The sequence below is a fragment of the Seriola lalandi genome, unplaced genomic scaffold, assembly GCF_002814215.2.
Source record: "Seriola lalandi dorsalis isolate HSWRI2012SDOR001 ecotype SW California unplaced genomic scaffold, Sedor1 jcf7180002054476, whole genome shotgun sequence".
In the NCBI taxonomy this organism is placed as follows: domain Eukaryota; kingdom Metazoa; phylum Chordata; class Actinopteri; order Carangiformes; family Carangidae; genus Seriola; species Seriola lalandi.
Window position 1 is genome coordinate 1,076,853 of NW_019525029.1, and position 20,709 is coordinate 1,097,561.

At 42.3% G+C, this 20,709-nt stretch overlaps 1 protein-coding gene across 4 annotated transcripts; it reads right to left on the reverse strand.

Annotated features, from left to right (window-relative positions):
• Positions 1-35: 35 nt before the first annotated feature.
• arpp21 (cAMP-regulated phosphoprotein, 21) lies at positions 36-11,212 on the reverse strand. 4 transcript variants are annotated; one of them, XM_023412346.2, is made up of 20 exons: positions 11,082-11,212; positions 6,526-6,689; positions 6,225-6,390; positions 6,058-6,096; positions 5,886-5,951; positions 5,643-5,754; positions 5,304-5,442; positions 4,655-4,792; positions 4,462-4,561; positions 4,253-4,348; positions 4,125-4,162; positions 3,949-4,005; positions 3,423-3,613; positions 2,716-2,856; positions 2,485-2,603; positions 2,292-2,366; positions 2,030-2,191; positions 1,727-1,829; positions 847-950; positions 36-559 (listed from the first exon to the last, which is right to left on the reverse strand). In XM_023412346.2, the coding sequence occupies exons 3-20, from the start codon at positions 6,384-6,386 to the stop codon at positions 401-403; spliced, it is 2,001 nt and encodes a 666-aa protein (XP_023268114.1). In that variant the 5' UTR covers positions 6,387-6,390; positions 6,526-6,689; positions 11,082-11,212; the 3' UTR covers positions 36-400. The 4 variants fall into 4 exon arrangements, with proteins under 4 accessions (XP_023268114.1, XP_023268111.1, XP_087031707.1 ...); XM_023412343.2 differs by having other exon boundaries at positions 847-953; XM_087175581.1 differs by having other exon boundaries at positions 847-953; positions 4,125-4,348; positions 6,225-6,387.
• Positions 11,213-20,709: the final 9,497 nt, after the last annotated feature.

Genomic DNA, 20,709 nt, shown 5'->3' on the forward strand with positions numbered 1-20,709 from the left:
ATCATCATCAACATAAGACGCATAAAGAGCCAGGATGAAATAAATCAGCCATAGGACTTTATTCTCTTCACACAGTGCATTTCCTTAAAACACAATATATAATTTAATATCAATATAAAACTCCATTTGTGTATATAAATTATGCATTCAATACAGCAGCTCTGATATATACTATTAAGCTTTGGTACAGTGGTACATTTATATATGTGAGTGGGTGTATGTTGTGTGTGTACATGCTTGTGTGTGTGTGAACGATGTGCCCTGTGGGCATCATCTGGAAGAAGGCGGGTGTAGGCGAGTATGGAGAGGAGGGGAGTGAAAAAGAAGGTGTTTGTGTTAAGTATGTGTGATGGGTTCACGCAGGAACCAAAGTATCATCACTCCATCCGTCGAGGCATCATCAGTACTGCGCGCTCCAGGCTGGAGCGCTGAGGTTGCTGCAGCTGGGAGGGTGGCAGCTGCTGTGGTGGGAGGGTGAGGGTACCACGCAGCAGTAACCTGCCTCCCCACCTACCCCAGTCACAACTTTACTTTGGGGATAGGACATTGAAACACCTCCCTGCAGAGGAGAGAGAAAAGAGAGTAAGTTGGAGCGAAGAGTTTGCAAGAAGCAAAGTAGAAGTTTCTGGCACAACTTCACCTACTTCTAAGGCTCATGGAGAAAGGAAAAAATCTAAAGAGGTCAAAGCTCCTGCAACACTTGCAGTATACAGAACAACTTTATTGTTAGACCGACACATTTCAGCAACAGTTTGCTACCTGAAGCACTTTGCAAACCGCTAAATGCTTCTTTTGGAGGCTGAGATGTTCGACGCAGAACGAGATCTTTGGGCCTTCTCTTCTTACCTGAACCATGCTACACTGATGAGAGGCCATTGGTGAGTAGGTCCCCAACACAGCCTGCGCCTGGGTGAGGGAAGGCTGCTGCACCCCCACGGTAGGAGCGTAACCTGCTGCAAACACACGTGTATATAAAAGATTATTAACAATTATTATCACTGCAATTTGTTTGACAAAGTGTAAGAAAAAGGCCACAAGACAGCTTCACCTTTTTTTAGAATATATTAGGAGTTGTTAAGAACAATGTGAAGCTTACATACAGCCTTAACAAACAGTTCTGAAATAAGAGAGGGCAAATGTTCCAGAAATTGTTTTTTGTTAATACATTAATATAAAAATTCATCCAGTAGACAACGTTTAATGTAAGATGTTAGCAGTGGATTTGGTTGCATAAATATCTTTATTGGCAACATTAAATCATAATAGCAACAAAAAACGTCTCAGCTTTTTTAAAGCATTCATGCAGTGCTGTTTATATCATTTGTATCCAGTGTCTGTTTTGAGTAATTGTGTAATTTTAGACATTCATTTTATTTTATTTTGTTAACAGACACTGATGCCTAGAAGGTGTTGACTGGTTGTTTGCACCTGTCTAAACTGCAAATCGCTCATTAAGAACTGAGCAGTCTGTGATGTACTGTAAATTCTGACACATGACAAGTGTTGAGGTTGTGTGTGTTTCTTCTTGGTCTTTATCCCTGTGTTGAACAGAAGCAGCAGGAAAAGAGACCGGTTCACTGTGAGACCCTCAGACTACATCTCTGACAGTGTAACGGCCCCCTTCTCTACTGCCACAGCCTGCGCCTTTCAACCATTCACACACACACGCACATACACATGCACATACACATGCACACACACACACACACACACAAATGGGAAGTACCTGTTGGTTGTGCTACTTGGCTGTGGATGTGCTGGCTGGGTGAGACAGGCCTGCATCCATGCTGGGCTGAGGTAGGGTACTGGCCGTAGTAATACATAGGCATCTAAAGGAAAATAATGTTCAAAATATTACTTTTACTCCTACTAGCATTCTGTCTTTAAATTGCAGGATTTCGATGTCAAAATGTATGCACCACTTTTAAAACATCAATAGTTAATGTATCACATCAGTCACAAGCTAATCATTTTATGTTAAGAGTCAGAAAAGAAGTGAAAAATCCTAATTGCGTGTGTGTTTCCCTACCTGAGGTGAGGGCTGGCAGTAGCTTGTGGGGTTGGGAGGGGGAGGAGGAGGGGGAGGAGCTGCATAGATGTAACCCTGACTGGGAGGGCCGAGAGGTGGGGCTTCACCCGCTGACTGACAGTTCACTGTCACATGAGCAAACTGCGAGGAGAGGTCTTCAATCTGTGGGTCGAGGGAAAGGAGGTCAAAACACAGATGACAATCAACACACACACACACACATACTGTAAACACAGTTTTGGGACACTGCAGAGATACATACTGTCGAGTATGGCTGTGAGGGAGTGACAGGCAACATTTGTGGAGCTGTGTAAGAGACAGACGAGTACTGAACCACCTGCGAGAGACACACATATGGAGACAAAGATAAAGACACAAACAGCGACATGTATGTATGGCACTGTGACCAAATCTCGCATGCCAGACACTTCCTGCTGTGTGTGTGTTTGTGCTACCTGCTGCTGTTGCTGCTGAGAGGGAGAGCCTTGCAGCTGAGTCTGGCTCCTGATTGGCTGCTGACTGTCTGGAGGGTTGTACACCGCAGGGCTTCCATCAGGGTTCAGGAAAGGCTGCCCTGAGAGGCCGAACGGTTGAGTATGATAAATGTGTACGTGTTGTGTACCAAAATCTCACGGGTATACGCGTGTGTGTGTGTGTGTGTGTGTGTGTGTGTGTGTGTTATGTACCAGTATGTGGGTTCACTAATATGCTTCCCGGTGGGATCCCGTTCTCCACGATGAAGGTAGAGTTGTGAGCCGGCTCCTCTATGATGGGAGGAGAGGAGGAGTGGGGACAAGTGGATGGCAGTCTGAACAGAGAGATGGAGCCTGAGAAAGAAAGAGAGAGTGAAATGTGAAAGAAGGAGTAGAGATGAGAAAATAAAGAGTAAGAGTAGGGGAGGTAGAGATGACAGAAGGGAGCTTCATTACCATGGCACATAACAAATTCACATTTCAACATCTCAATCTGATAAAAAAAAGATTACACACTCCACCCCTGTCTGTGCTAAAAAAAATACTGTGTAACCCCTCAGTGCAGTCTGAGGGCAACGATGTATTTTTCTTCCCGAATATGCGAAGAAGTCTGGAGGTGTTGTGTGAAAATTTACAGCTATGGTGTGAAGATTCATGGATTGGGTTAAATTTTCACACCAGAACAACTTCCACTGCTTTTTGTTAATTAACGCTACTGAATAAAAACAGATAATTTATAAACAGCGATTTTCCCAAGTGTGGTGTGGTGATGAAGTCTGGGGATAAGTTTGCTGGCATACAGGTGTTGAGGAGTGAAGTGTCTCACCCTCGTTGACTGAATTTACACATTGAAAGTGTGACATAAGAAGTGCGAAAAAGTCACAAAATGTTATTCTGACACAAGGTTTAAAAAGACGCACCTGCACCTCGTGCTTCCCAGCTGTGGTTGGGAGGCTGACGGGGTTTCGGGGCGGGACCTGTCCACTGGTAGGAGGAATCGGAATCAGTGCTGCTCCAAGGTCGGGGGTCGTTGCTATAGCGACAGTCAGTCTCAGTGCTACTCTGCCTGCTGCTGCCTGTCCAACTGGAGCCTGAGCTGTCACGGCTCCCCCTGTGAGACACATCCAGAATTATCCTACAGCCTTATGACTGCACGAGAGCCATGCCATTTATGTGAATGGGCAGCAAAAATGACTTCCACACCTGCTAATGTGCCACACAACATGAAGTGCTGAAGGTTTTATATAAAACATACATTCATGTAAATCATCTATAAAAACGCCCGTCAGTTATTTTCATTCAGAATTGCAGAAAATCTTAAACCCTGACACACACACAAAAATCTAGGTCTCTTTCTGTTTCTGCTGCAGATTGTGAAAAGCTCTGTGCCAGGCAGGCTGACCAGATTAAGATGATAAATGACTGCACATCTGCGCAGAGGTCTACCTGAAGAGCTGCCTTTTCCTCTGGGTCTCAGCATATGGATTGTACTCCTCCACAGCCCTGCACACAGCACACACACACACACACACACACACACACACGGACATATATTAATGTTCTCATCTAAATATAATAGGCTGAAAAGGCACATGGAAAAAATACACTGCAGGCAAGGTTACCTGGTTTCTGCATGGGCGCTCTCCTGGGTGCAGAGAGGCTGTAAAAGAACAGCAGAGAAATTAGTGAGTCTCCTCTCTGTCTCTATGTCATGTCTGCCTGTCTGTCTTCCTCTGTCTCCCCGTCTCACCTCTTGGTTAAAGATTCGTTCTCGTGCTCTTTGGTACTCCTCCTCTCGCTCCTCCATTGACTTGCTTTGCTTCTCCCGTAAGGGGTGGAGTCGGGTCTGTAAGGAGAGAAACAAAAACAGGTCAAATCGCTGATATCATACGATCAATGTCAATTATAGAGGAAATTCCAGAGAGACAGGCAGCTATAGATATAGGAGGACAGACAAACCTGGTCATCTGAGCTGCTGTCTCTCTTCAAAATAATTTTCCAACAGTGGATTTCTTCTGCCTTGTCCTTGTGCACCTCATCCAAAAAGCGCTGCTCCGGTCTTCATAGACAAACAGGTAAAAAACGTTGTAAATTCACAGTTAAAGGCGAGGATTTACATACATATACTAACAGACACATTATGCATGCTTACATGCGCGTGCTCTTGGTCCTGTTGATGATGACAGACTTGCCTGTCTGGTCTACATTGTGCTCCATGCCAAAGTAGGCCGCCACCCGATGGACCAGCATACGGTGGTAGGACGACATGTGAGGAAACTTCTTAAAGGGGCTGAGAGAGATAGAAACGGGGGAAAGATGTGCGAAGAGAAGGGTGGGATGAAAAAGGAGACGTGAGTGAAATGGGGGAGAGAGGGAAGGAGGCAGAGAGGAAGACAAAGATAGAACGAGGGAGAGATGAAAGTGGGAGGGAGGAAGGTGAAAGTGAGAAAAGAGACACAGAGGGAGAGAGAGAGAAGGAGGTAGACTAAGACTGGGTGTATTTTTTGGCTTCAGTCCCGTTTCATCCCCTGTGGTCCAAACACACCCACACTAACATAACTGGCTCGATATATTGATAAGTACACCAAATGAGCTGGATGGACAGAACTTTAATATATGAGCTGAAAACATACCTCAAATTAGCATAAAACTGTGTTCAATCTTTTTTTTTGCCTTTTTTAGGTTTTAGCCTGCATACGCAATTTATTCCAGCAGATTTAAATAGGTAGAAAGGACAATGAGAACCCAAGGTTATGTCCTCTCCTTCACACACTCCTTCACACACACACACACATGCACACCTATTGCTGGTGATGAAGTCGATCATGTCCTGCTCCAGTTTGAGCAGCATCATGCGGTCTCTGGGGTTGCTGTTGAGGGTGTCGACGATAAACTGGTGCAGGTCTATGCCGGTGGAGTCGGTGTACTCCACGCTGGACTCTGAGAGCGAGAAAGGCAGGAAGGATGTATTACAAGTCAATAAATATAAAAATACAAAAAACACACTGCAATATTAAACACCCCAGGAGAACTACATCTAAATAGTGGCACAGAATTACATTTTATTGCATTTTATTTGTTTTCTTTTGTCTCTCTTTTTATGAGACATCAATCACACGGATGCACCCAAACACACACACCTTTGGAAAGTGAATGTTTCTTTGGATCTGTGCTTCTCTCCTGCTCTTCCTCCTTACAGGAAGTTCTCTCATTATCATTGCAGCTTGATGAGATGTTTGTGTCTGGATATGCCTGAGAGAGAGAGAGAGAGAGAAAGAGAGAGAGAGAGAGGAAAATAAAGAGTAATTTGAGTGTGATGATGATGAGGGAGAGGAGGTGGATGATAATGTGTGTGTGTGTCTGTGTGTGTGTGTGTGTGTTACCTGGATTTCTTCAAATGGAGAGGACTCCTCGCAGATAGCCATACTGCGCACTAACTTTCCTTTAGCCTGAAACACACACACAGAAGCAGGCAACATTACAAATTCACAGAATGTAATGCAATCGATATTTCAGTAAGGATGAATAATGAGAGGTAGATTTATTTTAGCTTACCTTAACTTTTTTCTTTGGTTGCACCTGGTTACAGTGTTTCTGCGAGTGAGGACACAATTTGTCATCGAGTGAGCACGTGAGTGGTGGTGGTAGGTGGAGGGTGCATAACTTTCAAGTGGTATACTACTAATGTGGGATTCGGCAGAAGCTATGATAGTGTCAGTTACCTGCTGCTCCAGCTTCTTACTGTCATGGTGACACTCCTCGTCCTCCCTCTGATTGCAGAGGGGCAGACATGGCGGAGGAGAGGGGCAGCTGATGACGTCACATGACGTCACATCGCAGGGCTTTAGGAGGACATCTGCACTTTCTCTAGCAGCTTCAGTCATCCTGCTAAATAACACAAAACATGGATTGTCAGACTGTGTGTTTACCTAAGTAATGTCTGCATTTGTATTTTTACTGCTATTTACGAACATCTTCACCAGCATTTGCATGAGTCTGAGTATGTGTGTATGCTGTTCCTACCTATCTGGAGTTGTTTACTGGAGAGCCTCACAGGTGAATGATGAGGTCATATATCCCATGTTCCCACAGGGCAGCCAGAAACGCAATTATCCTCTCTCCGCCTGTGCTCGCCTTCTCCACTGTTTCTTTCTCTGCCGGCTCTTAACTGGTCAACGGAAAATAGCCTGAAGAGATTGAAAAACACAGAAGAGAAAACGGTGTTAGTGGTCATTGTAGAGCAGAAACACCACTACACTATTCTGCACTCATATCAAACAGTTGCCAGAGCATAAAAGCATAGCTGCTGGAAATGACATCAAGTAGCTATGCTTATGTGTGTGTCTGCGTACGTGTGTGTTAATGTCTGTCTATGCTTCCCAAATGCTCTCCAGGCTTGACAGTTAATTGCTGCTTTAAGTGTATTACAGTAAGTGTGCCTGTGCATCTGTGACAGTAACCTATAGGCCTGTGCTTGGATGTGGTATTTGCTTGTGTATTTACATGTGTGTAGCTCATGTAAACGCATGTCTGGTGTGTGTGTGTGTGTGTGCGTGTGCGTGTGTGTGTGTGTGTGTGTGGGTGTGCGGGTGTGTCGGTTTGAGTGTGTCCTCAAGCTTTTCTTAGAAACAGCAGCTGTGGAGAGTATCATCCGATCCGCCGGCACTGATATTCCCAGAATGCCAAGCTGAGTCTGTGATCCCAGTGGTGAGAATATTGCCGAGACCAAAGAGATAGACACACACACAAGAGGAAGTGACATTCCACCATCTATTCCAAAGGGCCAACCACATTCAGTGGGGACACATTCTGCTGTAACACATAGCTCTAGGGGACACTTATTCCTGTAACACATGGGACAGAATAACGAGCTCAGAGGATGCTGAATCCCATAACATGGTTATTTAACACCTGACTGGAGATAATAGCTGTTTTTTTAAAAAAAGGCCCCTGTCAGTCCATGTGCAACAAAAGTGGTGTTTACTTCCTATACTGCCTCAATGAAACACAATACATGACAGCAGCGAGTCCACCCAGAAAAAATATTCTCAGTATGGAAGAGAGGCGTCTCAAATCTTGGCATGTGTTGCTAAATTAACATGATATGTGGTACTTTTCAATTATTATATTCATAAAGGAATTAAATCATACTGTAATTTGGTTGGTTAGCATTAGTGGTTTAGTTGGTAAACCACTAATGAAATTCAGTAGTGATGTGATAACGATAAACATTAGACATATTGATTATTCTTCCACTCATACTGAAAAGACCATTTCACGTGAAGGTTTTCCAAAGAAATTAGTCTTGTGGTTTGACAACTCTTGGTTGAGGGACTATAGTGAGGGACATTTCTCACTGTGTATTGAAAAGATGCGATGGACATAAAATTCATCCGAAATGATTTTGATCGTCAATTTTTTTTTTCAGGCAAAAATTACACAACATTTCCTGGTTCCAGTTTCTCAAATTTGAAAATGTGCTGCTTTTCTTTGTTGTATAAGATAGTGAACATAATGTCTTTGTATTTTTAAGTGTTGCTTGTAAAAAAAGAATTTTTTTTTTAAATTAACCTAGGGTTCTGGTAAATTGTGATGCATTTTTTCCCTCATCTCTGACATTTTATAGACAAGACAATGAATGGAGAAAATAATCTCTTTAGAGACTACTACTCTTTAGTTGTGGCTCTGCTGTTTATTAGAGCAGGATCCTGCAAATGATCTGTAGCTCTGTCTTAGTGCCGTGGTCCACTGCAGTCTATAGGGAAGAGGAAATGGTCCGGAGACATAAAAACACTCTAAAGGACATAATAACTTGTGAGGCTCCCTATTGTGCTGTTGACAGGTTTTTGCTGAGATGTCCTTTAAGCAAACAGACCAGCTCCACCTGTGCTGCACTGTATGTGACCTCAGACCTCAGACAGAGGGGAGGGGGGAAAATGATACATGTCATTTAATCATTCAATCAAAGAAAATGTGTTTAAAATAAGAGAGAGGCTGCTTGTATTGAACTGCTGGTATCTGTAACTCTACAGCAATCAGAGAAGAATGGGAACACGGCACAAGAAGACAGAGAGGAAAAAGAATGACATGGGGCACATACACTACAGAGAAAACAAGATGTATGGGAGGCGAAGGAAGCAGGGGATGAAGAGAGATGAGGAAACAGTCTGCAGGGACTTTAAAGGTGAAGAGGGGTGAAGGAAGGCGCTGGAGAAAGAAAAAAGTGAGGAATTAGTGATAGAGAGGCTTGCAGCACAGTCTGTCTCCGGGCTTTTCAGCCGACGGCCGTGAAGAGGGGATTTGAGTGGAGCTACCAGTTTTTGAGCTGAGCGCTGCAGAAGCGGCCGGCCGCCCGGGGAGAAGGTGTGACACGATCATTAGCGCGTGACGGATGGCGGCGGGAGGCAGGGAGCGCCAGTACCCGCTACATCATCATCCATCTGCTGCTCTCCTCGAAGCCTCCAGCCTCGGAGCCACTTACTCACCAGGACACCTTTCTTCTCCAGCCAAAAGCTGCCTGGCTCATCTACACTGACACACAGGCAGGCCAGTGGGAAAACATCCAAAAGCTACTTTAGATGGCCATTGTCAGCTGAAGCCAGTTATATTAAGTCCTTCAGTCCAGTACAATCCAGCTTGTAATTAAGACCACAGAAAAGTCTATCTTTGAATAGCAGGACTATAATTATCAGTGGTAGTTGCATCGTTTAACACTGGGGTCTACCATCTTACACTGTAGCCTATGCTTGTGCTTATTTGCGTGCCCTCTCCCTCTGAGGCATTTATCTGCACATTTAGCCATTTCTTTGGACGTTTTGACCTGCTGTTGTTTTTTTTTTTTTTTGCATCCTTCCATCTCAAGAAATCCCATAAAAACTAGGGAACTTTATTGCCTGGAAGCTGCTGTTTGTGTTTTGTCTCTAAGGTTGCAGCTGAATTTAAAATGTGATTTTGTTTCTTCTCCCTCAGCTCGGAGCTCATTAGGAAATGATTCAGCGAGAGACTAAAAACCAAGATAGCAGGTCTCGCTGGTTTAAAATAATAATTGAGAATTTTGAGGCAAACTCGGAGCCCTGAGCGCTTTGTTTATCCATAATGTGCACAGGCTTTGCCCCCAAGCCTCTAATTGGGCTGCTTTTGTTTCCCTCTCACATCATAAAGCGTTTTTTTCTGACCATTTTTTCTTTATATATTGCTGCTTCTTCTGTGCTTGCACCTTTTACATTTACAGCTGAATTATTTCCTCTCTGGGCAGGTTTTATTTTTATCTCCTTGCTGCAGCATGTTTAAGTCAAATAAAACAGGCCATGAATTATTTCACCCTCCACTTTAAGACAAGCAAAGAAGAGAAAGTAGGCTACTGGAGAAATTTAGGTTATGTCGTCCTTTGAGTCATCAGCACCTGGGCAGCCACAGCAGTCTTACTGCCAAAGTGACTTGTGGGTGCGACAGCTGTGCTACTCTGCAGCTGAACTCAAAGCTGAGATGTGGGGAATACCTGCATATACACAGTGATGGGCTTAAAGGGCTCCTTCACACAAAATTACGCTTCGTAACGCTTTATATCTCACGCTAAAACGGATGACATCTGGCCTTAGCGGCAGCGCTCTCTCATAAAACGGAGGATGTGGTAAGTAGGCTAAAACAAACAGGTGTCATGTTCATGCACAACTTTGTGACATCCTGTTAACCCACATAACAGGACCGAACAATAACAGTGCTCGATCGGGCAAGTGCGATCTACTTTGGGAAAAGGACTTGGATGGGTGAATGCAGAAAGTCAGTGGGAGCCGTGCCTGAGTGTGTGTATGTGTGTGTTTGTGTCGCATTACTGTGACCCGGGCTAAGCTGAAACACCGGGCTATTTTTACACCCGGGCAGGGAGCGGACCTCCTGCTCCTGGACTTCACCGTGCTGTCAGCTGCATGTGGAGAGGCGGCAGCGGACGAAGGATACACAGGAAGAGGACTAATATGGATTCAGTGTTATAGATACTCACAAAAAGGGACCTTTATCTGGAAAAAAACACGTGGGAACTGGCAACTTAAATCGCCTTTAAACTCAAATTTCTACTCTCGAACACACACAATCAACCAGTAATATTAAGAGAGAAGCAGCTGTTCTAAAACCCCTGGTTAAAACCATGGCTGTCCTTTTTCATCCAAGTGACAATAAATATGTTAGGCTAAAAAGTATTTGTTGATACAAGACATTTACCGGCTCGTAAATGAGTTATCATTCATTCAGCGGTGTCGCTAACGTTACAGACTCGGGGGGAAATTGCGACTGATGGCTGCGCTCCGGGGCGCAGTTAGCTAGTTAGATCTCATTTAGCCGTTTTCACAGTGGAGTTTCGGCTAAATTAAACACATTTCATAAGCTATTGTGTTGTTTTAACATCCTACTTCATGATCCCGTGTGTTTAATATAGCAAATATAGTGGCAACGGGGAACGGCATTGACAAAACACAATCAAAAGACAGCAAGAGGCGTCGATGTCAGCCATCTGAGTAACCGTTAATCAAGCTAATCGAGGAGACGTACAACCGTCATCGCGGTGCGAGCGTCCGTTATCTTACCGTGAGCTGATGTCTCCCTCCCTCCGTGGGCTTCTGCCGGTGTAGCCTCCCGATCGGCGGACTGCCGTACACCCAGCGTCTGTTGACTGTGAGGTCCGTTGCTCCTCCTCCGCCTTTTGCCTGTCTGTGTCGGAGCAGGAGGAGCATGGGAGGGGTAGATGGGGGAGGGAGGAGGAGGGAGGAGAGGAGGGCCGACGGCTCTGAACCCAGAGCCACGCGCCCACACACACGCGAGGAATGCACGCGAGCCACCGCTCCACCAGCCCACTCATCTCTATCTCTGTTCCCGTCTCTCGCTTCTGAACTGTCTCTCTCTGTCCTCCATCTCCTCTCAGCTCAGGTTCTTTTACTACTGCAATCGCTGAGTTCAACACGTAAGGGGACACAACAAAAATTATCTCTTCTTACGCTTTTATCAAATATAAAATATTCCTATTATGCAGTGGTGGGATGTAGCCTATATTCCACTCAAACAGTGTACTTAAATTAAGCAGAAACTAGAGTGTACTGCTAAGTTATACTCGTGGATGGATTATGAGACAACAGGAGCACGGACAACAGTCCCATATAGATTGAAAGAGACGTCGTTCGTGGTCGCCTTTAAGCTCAGTTTGCATCCCCTAAGGTCTTTGTGGTCATTTTATGCCCATTTGAGGTTGTTGACCTCTTGCCTCTTGTCTTGGACCCCTGGGCCAGTGCATGGAAGGACCATTCAGTAGCCTAATCCATCCATATTTGTACTCCATTGTTCTTTTTACTCCACTATATTTGATTGACAGATTTACAGTTACTTTACACATTAGGATTTTACACACACAACCTATGACGCACGGAGTTCATGATGCTATTGAACCACCCATCAGTGTATGAAGTAGTTAGCTACAACTGTAAAATGCTGCCTTTAAAGTCCCGATAATACAATCGTAGTAACACTCAGAGTGGCCATTTTATGCATTGTGAGTACTTAAAGGTTTGCTTGAAGAGTATTTTGTTAAAAAATAGTTTTGCCTAGGCCTAGACCTATATTGCAGTGTTGCTAATTTTACTTTGAAGGAATACTTCATCCACCACTGCTCATATACTGGAATACAAACGAAGTTCTGGTCAGATTGAGTCACAGTGAACAAACACCCTACAACTGGAAAGCATATAGTTCTATTAAAAGGACAGGTTTTCAGAGTTTGGTGAGAACTGCCACCCTTTCATCTGTTAACAAGAGACCTAATATTAATCCTGCAGATGGAGAACTGTTTAAAAAACTGTGAATGTCATATAATGCAGGAAATAGCTCTTGGTTCTTGTAATGATACAGAAGCCTGAATACTATATGTACAACAGGCAACAGTTATACATTTTGTACATACAGTACATGGATTATGCAGTTAATTAACTGGATTGCCACAGAACGTTATATCATTCAAAGTTGGATAACACTATGTTCAGACAAGAGGTGGGAAAGATATTGTGTGTGTAGCTTATTATATGGTGAGGAAAGGCTGCATCAAAGTTGGGTTATTTGCATGATGAATATAAATAAAATATGTCTCGCTGAAAATTCAGGAGACCTTTACTCCCATGTCTGTTTGCACTGGCCATCAGAAGTGGAGGAAGGTGGAGCTAATTTGAACTGCTTTACACTGTTTATTGACTAATGATAGCACTGTAGTGGGGTAGAAAGTACAGTATTTACTTATAAAATGTAATGCAACAATGGAAAATGTAACAGTATTTATTAATTGAACTGTTCAGTCATATTTTCCAAAAAATTTCTCCTGATATTATCTCCAATGCCAGGTATTTATTTCACTTGGATTTGAGTGTTTTTGTTTGTTTTCTAAATGATGCGGTTGGTGGTGGTGAGTTGATGAAAAACAGTCAAATTTTAAGCTGTTTGGCTAAAAATATCAATATTAGCCTTAAAAAACAAAAACATGTGTAATGTGTCTGTATTTGTAAGACAAGTGGTGGTGGCTACTCCCTGGGCATTAGAGAGGGGTATCCTGTATCACCATGTCTGTTTGCACCTACCATCGACTCTGACTCTGAATCATACACTCTTGTCTTTCTATGGTTACAACACAACAAACCCAAGTAATAAGGTATCTTGTTACAAGGATGACATCTTGTTGAATGTTACCAAGCTTTATATCAGTATCGCAGCCAGGTCCGTTTTAGAATTACTGAGGTCATATGTCCAAGTTTGGCGATGTCTACAGAACTGATTGCAGCCATCCTTTACAAATATAATCAATTGGGACATTGCTGGATTAACCAGCTGGGGTCCTGGGGCAGGAATGAGCTATTGGGCCCCTATTGACCTCCCATTCCTTCCCATGCAATGCATATAAAGTTTTTTCTTATGGTGTAATACCACCTGGTCGCAGATTTACTCTGTGGTAATTTGATTGAACACATCAATTTGAAAATATGGAACATGTAAATTGAAAAATATGTGAAAAAAGAAGTTGCTAAAATTTGATTTTGACACAGGGATCCCAGGGGAAGTTGCTTACTTTGCCCAGTTGATGGTCCAGTCTTAAATTGGGTTTTTGTCAGGTTAAAGGATTAGTAGTTTGGTTCTGGGAGTGAGCCTCAGTTTTGTCCCTTACTTTCTTGGTGATGAAGTCTTATATTCTACATCATTATAAAAACTAATATACGCTATTAGTGTTACCATACAGAGCTTGATAAGAATCTGACAGCAAATTAAGGTTTGGTCTGAGTGAAGGGCATTGTAATTGTTACCAATCTATTACCAATAAATGGAAATCCAGCATTTGCATCAACTCGACTTGTTAATGGTCTCTCACATTTGAAGGATATATTGGAATATGTATTATTAGTAACATTCATCTGCATGTTCTGCTTTCCGCTTCTTGTTTAGCTGGAGGAGAAATGTGGACTTCCTATGAATAACATCTTCAAGTTACTGCGCATCAGAAACTACGTGCATGCCCACACAGTTCACTTTAAAAGGGCTTCACCTTCTGTTTTTAACATGTAATAGCTTATAAACAAGTGCTGCTGAGACACTGCCTTATGTCTAGGTTTAACAATCCTTCTTATGAAAGCAATCAAGACCAAATGGGAGAATGAACAGGAAACACAGATCTGTGAGGAGATATCTTGGAGGAGATTCATTCTTATTCCATTAATTCTCATCTCATTCAGTTCAAAGTCATTCATAGACTCCATTATTCAAAGACAAAATTACTCAAGATATAACCCGAGATCTCTCTGATATGTGATAAATGTAGCCTGGAGGAGGCAAACCTACTTAACAGCTTCACCCTTTGTCTCAAGATAGAAAATGATTGGTCTGAACTTTTTTAAAACACTCTCTGAAGTCGTTGATATCTCTAACGAACTAGACCCCGTTTTAGTAGTTTTGGAAATCTCAGAGCTGAGATTCAACACTGTAAATGACAAAACAACATATTCTCTTTTATTGCTTAATTGTTACTAAGAATATCCTTCTTATGCTCTGCATGAAAAAGGTCAGATTCTGTCTCAGTGAATTAACCAACACAGTGCACCTGGGATTCAGGAAGTTCTTGTTAAATGACAGTGACACTGACTTCTAGAGTATGATGTGGCAGCCTCTCATCTGTTACCTAGAGACATTAAACATTAATCCTGGGGATTGAGAACTCTATTTAGATTTGAATTTTAGGTTGTTATTCTTTATAATGAAACCATAAATGTAAATGTAAAACTTTCATTTCAGGTACTACTACTAGCAACTCCCCCTAAGTGAGAATAAATACTATAAGGTCACAAACATTTTATAGATGTTAAAACACAGTCCAAAATATTGTGATTATTAATTATTGTTAGTTAATATTAATTTGAATAATATCTTTTTAGCTTTTTTGATGATGTTTCATAGCCTGTACAGTATGTACAACAGTTTAAACATGCTTTATATATAAGACCTATGGGGGCAAAAACATCAAGCAGACTCCGTGTTATAACCACAAACTACAGAGATGACTGAGCACAGGCCTCAGGACATGCGTCATCGAAAAGCTAGCCGACATTGCTATGTGTGTGCATCACTACTCCCCCTCCTCCACCATCACACACGTACACTTCCACCCAAGTTTGTCACGTTGTAATGACACTTACTTATAAGGAACAAATTAATATCAACCTCAACACAAATGCAATAAAAATCGAATTCAGGGCATCTTTTTCCCCCACATATACAAGTCATCCACAGACAACTGGTGTGGATATAATCTACAGTTTGTCCTGAAAAGTGGCCAATGACAGAAATACACACACGCGCACACACACGAACACACTCACACACCTGCTCTATGCTGGTTCCGGCAGTATGGTTGGCATGTGTGCACACAGGACAGACTCAGTGGCGCTCGTTTCCCGTTACGCGTGCACAGAAATACCGCCACTGTTGTGGCTTGTTATATAAACATACCTCATTAGAAAGTGCACAGCTGACTGTGTGTTTGTATGTGTGTGTGTGTGTGTCATACTGTTACATCAGTTCCAGAGCCTCGCTGAGGTCCAGGGATGTCTGTTTAAAGACCTTACTAGAAGTGAGATTAGATTGGTCCTTGTCTCAAGGAGGCATTGGAGGGTGAACTCACTATCTCCTCTGGTAGATACATAAAGTAAGTCCTTATATTATCAAATATTTATCTACAACATTACCCTTGAAAACTACAGTTTCACATTGATGTGCAAACTTTAATCATGTTGGTGTTACTCAATAGTAAGTTCATAATTAACTTAAGCACTTTTGTATTACCCATGATTTACTATTTAAAGAAATATTTTTGGCATTTTGGGATGTACACTTATTTTATTTCTTTCAAAAGTTATAATAAGAAGACTACATAATAACAATATAACATAATAATAATATTCATGTCTGTATGGTAAATATGAAGTTACAGCTAGCAGCCAGTTAGCTTAGCTTCGAACAGACTTTGCCCTAAGGCAACAAAGTCCACAACGTCCAAAGCTGATGAATGCTAAGCTAACTAGCTGATAGCTACATAGGTACTGTACAAACACGAGAGTGGCATCAATCTTCTCATCTAACTCTTGGTAAAATAAGCCAGATATTTCTCAAAATGTCAAATAATTTCTTTGCTACCTAGTTGATATTTATATTTGAGTTTTTATGGATGTCGTTTGGTTACTAACAGGAGGCCATGGTTTTTATTTACCCTTACATCACAGCTCCAGAGTAACTTACACCATCACTTATAAATCTGCCCATGCAGACATAGCTATCTCCTTTGATCATCAGTGTGCGTAAATGTCTATGTGTGTATGTGTGTACAAGAGATCGAGTGACACCTCAACAAGTGAAGCTCATAAATATTAATAAGGACCTCATAAATATTCAGAGGGCGGGCTATGAATATTTAAACTATGATGGAGCATGTGGCCGGGTGACTAGACAGCCACAGACAAGAAACAGACAAATAGACCTCCTCCTTTGCTTCCTAACCTCAGTGAGATGCAGCAGCGCAGCCTTTCTTTTAGGCTACATTAATTCTAATTAGGAATACATAATTTTTATCATTTTGTTTTCATGTGAACTATGGCTCAGGATAAGAATAATGGTCTTCATGATGTTTTGCAACAGACCAACATACCAGCTTCTCTGTTCAAATGAGGTAGGCTAAACCCGATGAGTGGAGGCTTCCTGATTCAAACCCTGCAAACTGTCCACATATAGAACGTAGCTAGGATCATTTCTACTGTATTTACTATTTACTGGTTTCTATACATATTATAGATCCACTGGCATCTCATAACCACATGTACACTTTGTATATTGCGGTATTTCATTTTGAATATATCTCAGTCCCATCCCTTTCAGCTACCACTGCTGCATTTGTCTATTCATTTGATTATCTCGACATACATATCTGCACTTTTGCTACTGTTTGGACTACCTAGATGTTGGATGTTAAACTGAATTTTGTAGCGTGCAACTACTATGAAGCTGTATCTAAATCAGTCTAATCTTTGTGCTGTTAAATATCTTTCATCAAAGAAAACACAGTTGTATCCCTTCAGTACGATAAAGCATCATTAATACTCATGTCATGGTTACATTACGTAACTTGAATTTTAGAATGTTAAAATAACTTGGTTGTAACTAGCTAACAGTTTGTGTTTATATATTTCTCTGTCTTAATGTTCCTATGGGAACCCATTTCATATGGTGAAAAGGTAGTAAAAGATCCCCTGAACAGGTTACATCTCAAAATAGTGTATGATCTACCCAGAGTCACAGTTCTGCATCACAACAGGGTTTACATTAGTAACACGGATATCACTATTCTGATTGGTAGGATGCAGGCAGATGTCACTGCTGTTTTGCATCACAAATGAAGAATTTGCTTGCAAATGTATTTGAGGATGTTGTGTGAAATTGTTAATAAAGCTACTGCAGAGTCGAGAGGGATCGTGTAAAGTCAAGGAGTACAGATCCTAAATGTAGAGTCTAGAGATTAGGATGGGCCCTTTGAGTAGGTTTCAGAGGTACAATTTACTGATTTTGCAAGGAATGATTATTTTGATTAGCGGCATCACTCACCGCTTTATTTCTCACCTAGAATATAAACAAAAACCATTAACCTGAGTTGATGGTGCTCCTGTGGTCACACCTTTATGCAATGTCCTGCAGTCTAAACTGTACCTATATGTGGGGGTACCTGAGGTAAAAACACACAACAAAAAAACAAAACAAAAAGTGTACGAAGCCCTGATGTAACTCCCCAGGGAAAGTGGATGATGAATTTAGATGCAGTGCGTCAGCAGTCAGAATTACAAAACTATGAGCACAGTGAGGAATAATATGGGTTCAAACGTGGGTTGGGCTGAGAGTGCGCACTCAGGTTGTTCCAGCGCAGAGCTAAAACAGTTAGTAGCTCGGGAGGGGGGTGAAGGAAGCATCAGTATGAAGAATCCACCTGACTGGCTTTATTTTCTGATCAATGAGAGTGACTCACTGTGGATCACCTTCCGCTGCATGGAAATAATTCAAGATGGGCTTGTGCTCTGTGGACAAGGATCAAATTCAATGTGCATAAATGTGGCCACCTACACACACACACGCACACATGTATAAACTGTATCACAGTGTGTAAGAAATGTGTATGAAGGTGAAGCAAGTGCACCTGTCAAGTGATAGACCTCAGCAGTGCAATGGCTGTGTGGGTTTATGGTCTATAACGGATGTTTGACAGGCTGATGAGCTCTGGCACTAACACACTCCTTCCTCCACACATTCTCCCCTCCTCTGCCTGTCTTCTCATCTCTTTAGGCGGTGGGCGTAAACTCCCTCCTTTTCTTCCTAAATGCCGTCTTTCCATCTCCACTCTCTTCCCTCATGCTCCTCAAATCCTTCCATGCATGTTGTTTTTCGCTGATTGCGAGTTTGACAGGTCTTCAGAGAGAGAAACGCAGAGGGAGAAGCATCAAACAATCTCCTCAATTAGACAGCCCACACAAATGTGCGTCTGAACTCTGTACCATCTTCATCAGTTGTCGCAGTTTTCATCTTTCAGTCGCAGACACCTTTGTTCCTGAGTTGAAAACACACTGTTCACAACAAAGGCAGAGAAAACCATTTAGCTTTGAAGAACAGAAAGCCACGACAAGCTTTTAAGGTTTATTTGCATCGAGAGGAGGGAGTCTCTCTGCTTTTTCTGCCTTAATTGACCCATCAGTTTGCCTGAAATTCGCAAAGGCTACACAGCGGCTACTAATGTGAGGGCATTCACAATGCAAATGGATCTCTGACTGGTTTTGTTATAAGATTTAATATAATCTCACATTTAAAGGGCCACATTTCAGCAGTTTAAACGCAATTACCGTGGAAAGGGGAGATGAGGAAGTTGCTGTTGTGGTCCAGTGTCATACTGTAATTACACCTGCTAACTGAAAATGAACAGATCCTGTTATATTCCTGATGTAAAAAATAATACATTTCCAAGTTCAAACAGGAACTAAGACACAAAGTACAGTACACGCAGCCTCTTTGGTCTTATGTCACTAACCAGATTTTCAGCTGTCACTGAGCGTTGATGACTAAATGTGAAAGAAACACACAGAAACCTGATGGCGCTGCCTCTCTCTCTCTCTCTCTCACACACACACACACACACACACACACACACACACACACACACAGTGAAGAGAAACGGCAGGTTATAAAGGAAGAGAAAGAGAAAGTAAAACACAGGAAGCAAAGAGCAGGTGAGACAGGTAGAGTCCATACAGGACCTCCGGATGGTCAACAATGGGATGAGTGGATACTGTAGTAATACTGTGGTGCACTGCAGCATACCTGGAGGGGCTCAGACCTGTTGATGCAATCAGTGGTGGATGTCTCGAGTTTTCTCTTTCCTCCCATCTGTCTCCTCTCCACTTGGCTGTCAACCTCGCTCGCAGCCCCCACTCCCATCTTTCCTCCCACAACTCCTGACTTCCTCTCCCCTCTCTCCTCCTCGCTCGTAATACACGTTACTGGGAAAAGAAAATGCCGGCTCTGCAGAAGTCAGTTCTTGGAGAAGAAGAAGAAGAAGAAAAAAGAAAGAAATCAGCCTTATTTCCACTTATGCTATTTTAGTCATGTTTTCTCTTTCACTTCTGTTTTGGGTTTGTATCTTAATCTTGCTCATGATCCTGTCTGATAATTTTAAAGCACCCTGTAGATGGGTGGTTTAGGTTTCACTGATGTAATTTCACCATTTATTTCTAAAACTGTAGGTATTGAAAGTGAGTATTGGGCTCTGACGCTACCTTATACAATTTTAGTTCAAGTATAAAAACAAATAGGTTGACATTTGAAAGATTTTCATCAGATGACAGTAACAAACTTTCTTTCTGTCTCCATTTTTTTCCTCATCCATCTTTTTCCTTCCTTTCTCTTCCACTCACACATCCTCTTCCTCAAGTTTCTCCCATCCTCAAAAAATCAGTGTTTTCTCTCACTCCATCCCTCCAAACCTTGATTTCTTCCCTCCTTCCTTCCAATTGTCTTAATCATTTCCTCCATTTATCACTCTCTCTTTCTCCGCATCCTAACTCTCATCCTGTATCATTGACCTGGAAGCCTCTGAGCCTGTTCGCTCAGCCGTGGGCATCATGACCATAAGCTGAGTCGCAAGGCTATTTATATTTGTTCCTAATGAGGTGAGATTTCTCTCCGCCATAGCAACGGTCTCTATGGATACGCTGCACTTGGATACCAGATCCCATCCTGTTTTAAATGTCTTATTATGGGCTGCGCCTTCCCCCGTGTATTGTAGCCTAATTAATTCTGAATTATCACCCTTTGCTGTGTGAACAGTGCAAATGCCCTGAAACCACCACCAGGCCGATGGCATCAGCACAAGTTTACATCAAAAATAAAGATTCGAGTTCCACTGGTCAATTAGCAGCATCAAGAGGATCAATATTAAAGCACTTAGACATGAAACCCGATGCACAGCTCACTTGTTTTAAATTGTCAACTTCTGCAACAAGCAGAAGGGAGTAGAAACCTCTACAGGTGCTCTCATTATTTGATCTCTCACACACACACACACACACACACACACACACACACACACACACACAGGAGGAGTATCTGTCT